Genomic DNA, 2,772 nt, shown 5'->3' with positions numbered 1-2,772 from the left:
AATACACAGTTCTGGATTCTTACCTATGGCCTAGAGTGCTCCATCTAGTTTGGTTTCTCGCAAAAAGTTTATTAGCTCTTTAAAAAGCTCAGGTTTTTTAGTGGTGATAATTTCATTTATGGTCTTGTACGTGTCAAAGAGTTTAAACTTCGTTCTCATAGCGTTGTACTTATCACAGTGGAAGATTTGATGATCAGGAGTTTCCAGCGTATTGCAAGTGTTGCAGTATTCACTAACATTTGGTACAAATTGTTGTAAATAGATGCTGTTGTATGTGTGTCCGGTAATTAGTCTGTTGAGGAGCTTCATGTCATAAGGCTCTAAGTCAAATCTCTTGTCCTTAAACCAAGGTCGTCTTTCCTTCATCGCAAAACTATTGATGATATTATGGTCCCAGTCTACACATTTTTCCTTTATCTTGTCCTTAGTCTCTGTCCATAGTAGAGTATTGATTTGTATAAGTGCCTCTTGTGGCGTTAAGTCAATCGAAAGCGTCTGGCCGTGATTCACTGCAGTTTTAGCTGCAGTGTCAGCTTTTTCATTACATGCTACGCCTACGTGGCTGGGTACCCACATGATGACTGCAGTTTCTACTTGTGAATTGGCAATTTGATTGTGGATTTCGGCCACTATATGGTTCTGGGTTAACGGTCGTTTTAACAGTTTTACAGCGGCCAAGCTGTCTGTAAAAATGCATGGTTTATTCCACTTATATTTTTTAGCAAGTTTGACCGCCTGTAACAGTCCTACTAATTCCCCAAACGTCGTCGACCGGTAAAAGGGTATGTTGTATAAGTAGGAGACGTTATTTGCTTTGTCGTATACAGCACAACCAACTATATTTTCACTCACGGAGGCATCAGTCGCTAATATGTGAAAACCCTGATCAAGATAGTATGCTTGTTGTTCTCTAAAGATAGCTTGTAGTTGTTCATGCGCCACATTGTTTTTGGACTTGTTTAGATTTGAGTCTATTAATTTGAGATTAGGGTGTCTGATGAAAGTAGTGTTTGTGTTAATTTGATTGAAAATGTCCTTAAATTTCTCAAAGGTGTGGCTGTAGCTTGATTTGACCGGTCTACTATTTTTTAGTTGTGTTCTTAAATCTGGATTGAGAAACCATTGCTTGGTCAGCTCTTTTGAAGTTAACCAAACTGCTCTTGCTAGCGGTGGCAGCTCGCATGCTATGGCATATCGAGCTAGGGTAGGTGTGTTAGGGGGGAACTCCTAAGCATCTACGCAGGGATTCATTTGCTATTGTTTGTAGTTTTTTGTTGTAGCAGTTCGGAGCATTGGCATAGCTGGTGTTGCTGTATTCCATCTTGGATCTTACGAATACTTTGAATAGGTTGAGCCCTATTCTGGGTGTTAACCCTGCTTTTATTGTAGTCAGTTTTGCAAGTAAATTTTTACCTGTTGTTATTTCGTCTTTGACCTTTCCAACTTGCCCTTTGATTGTCGAGTTCGAGTTAATAATTCTGCCCAGCCATTTTGTTGTGACTACCTGATCAATTTGGTTACCACTGATTGTTAGTTCAAAGTTTCTTTTGTTCCCTGCAGAAAGGTACATGAATTTCGTTTTTTCCAAGTTGAAATTCAGGTTTATAGAGTTGCAGATCCCATGGATGTTAATAATTTGGGTTTTCAAATTGAGGATTGCAGCTTTTTCCGACTTGCAGTGCGAAATTATTGCTATGTCATCTGCAAATTGAAAAAACTTGCGTTTTGCTATCGTTTATACAGTGAAGCTTGGCCGTGTAAATATTGAAAAGTATTGGTGACAAACAGCTACCTTGAGGGAGTCCATTATTGACTTCCACCGCATGTGGCCCTAGAGTCAGTATTCTCGAGGAGAAGAAGTTTTTCGTCCAATTAGCAATTTTTGGGTTTATGTTATATTCCAACAGCGTGCGGTGTAAGATTTCGAGGTCGACCCCGTTGTATGCGTCAGTTATATCTAGGAAGCAAATAAAAACTTTTTCGTTGTTACTCTTTTTGTCAGCTACAAAATGCAGGGTTTCGTTTAAGCACATTGATGACGATCTTTGTTTTCTGTACGCAAAGCTTTTTTGTGGGATTATATTTCGTAACTCTACTTCTTCTACCAGGGCATCTTTGATGAGCATATTGAGGCTCTTCGCAACAACTGAGATCAATGATATTGGCCTAAAGTTTTTTAGGTCATCCAAATCTTTATTTGCTTTGGGAATAGGAACAATTCTGATTCGCCTCCACGACTCAATGACTTCGTTGTTATGGTAACTTGATTCCAAGGCCTTTAGCAGTTTTTCTTTGGATTCCCTAGGTAGATGTCTGAGAGTGCTAAAGGTGATTTTGTCTACCCCCCCCTGCAGTCGACTTTTTGCTATTGAGTTTTTCTTCAAAATTGTCATACGAAAAATTAACCATGATGTTTGGCTGCTGTGTCAGATGTGAAGGGTACAAACCTGGTTGCGTTGCTTGTATTGTTGTTGCGGCTCTTACTTGCGACTTTAGCATTTCCAGGTATTCTAAATTGTTTTCTGTGGCCCAATCACCGTTTTTGTGTTTGTTGCCTTTAACATTGCTGATGAAACGCCATGCGTCTTTGGTGTTTGGACAATTGTTTAGCTCTTCAATCCTCTCCTTGTAATTCTTGTTTTTAGCCTCCTTTACAGCTTGTTTCCATTCTTCTTTTGCTCTCAAGGCTATTTCGAAGTCCACCACTGCATTTGTAGTATTCGCTTTTTTTCCTTTTCGCTAGTTGTAACCTGTACAATTTGTTTAGCTCCT

At 39.4% G+C, this 2,772-nt stretch overlaps 1 protein-coding gene across 1 annotated transcript in view; it reads right to left on the bottom strand.

Annotated features, from left to right (window-relative positions):
• The window catches only part of LOC118753270, a 1,355-nt gene extending 689 nt beyond the window's left edge, over positions 1-666 (bottom strand). The window contains exon 1 of the mRNA XM_036488145.1: positions 24-666. Within this exon, the coding sequence (XP_036344038.1) occupies positions 31-576 (546 nt within the window). The 5' untranslated portion in view covers positions 577-666 and the 3' untranslated portion in view covers positions 24-30. The remainder of the gene's footprint in view (positions 1-23) is intronic.
• Between the last annotated feature and the right edge of the window lie 2,106 nt (positions 667-2,772).

The sequence above is a fragment of the Rhagoletis pomonella genome, unplaced genomic scaffold (assembly GCF_013731165.1).
Source record: "Rhagoletis pomonella isolate Grant_MI unplaced genomic scaffold, Rhpom_1.0 Rhpom_scaffold_02282, whole genome shotgun sequence".
NCBI classification, from domain to species: domain Eukaryota; kingdom Metazoa; phylum Arthropoda; class Insecta; order Diptera; family Tephritidae; genus Rhagoletis; species Rhagoletis pomonella.
The sequence above is the reverse complement of the archived record's forward strand: the minus strand, read 5'-3'. Positions and strand labels throughout refer to the sequence as shown.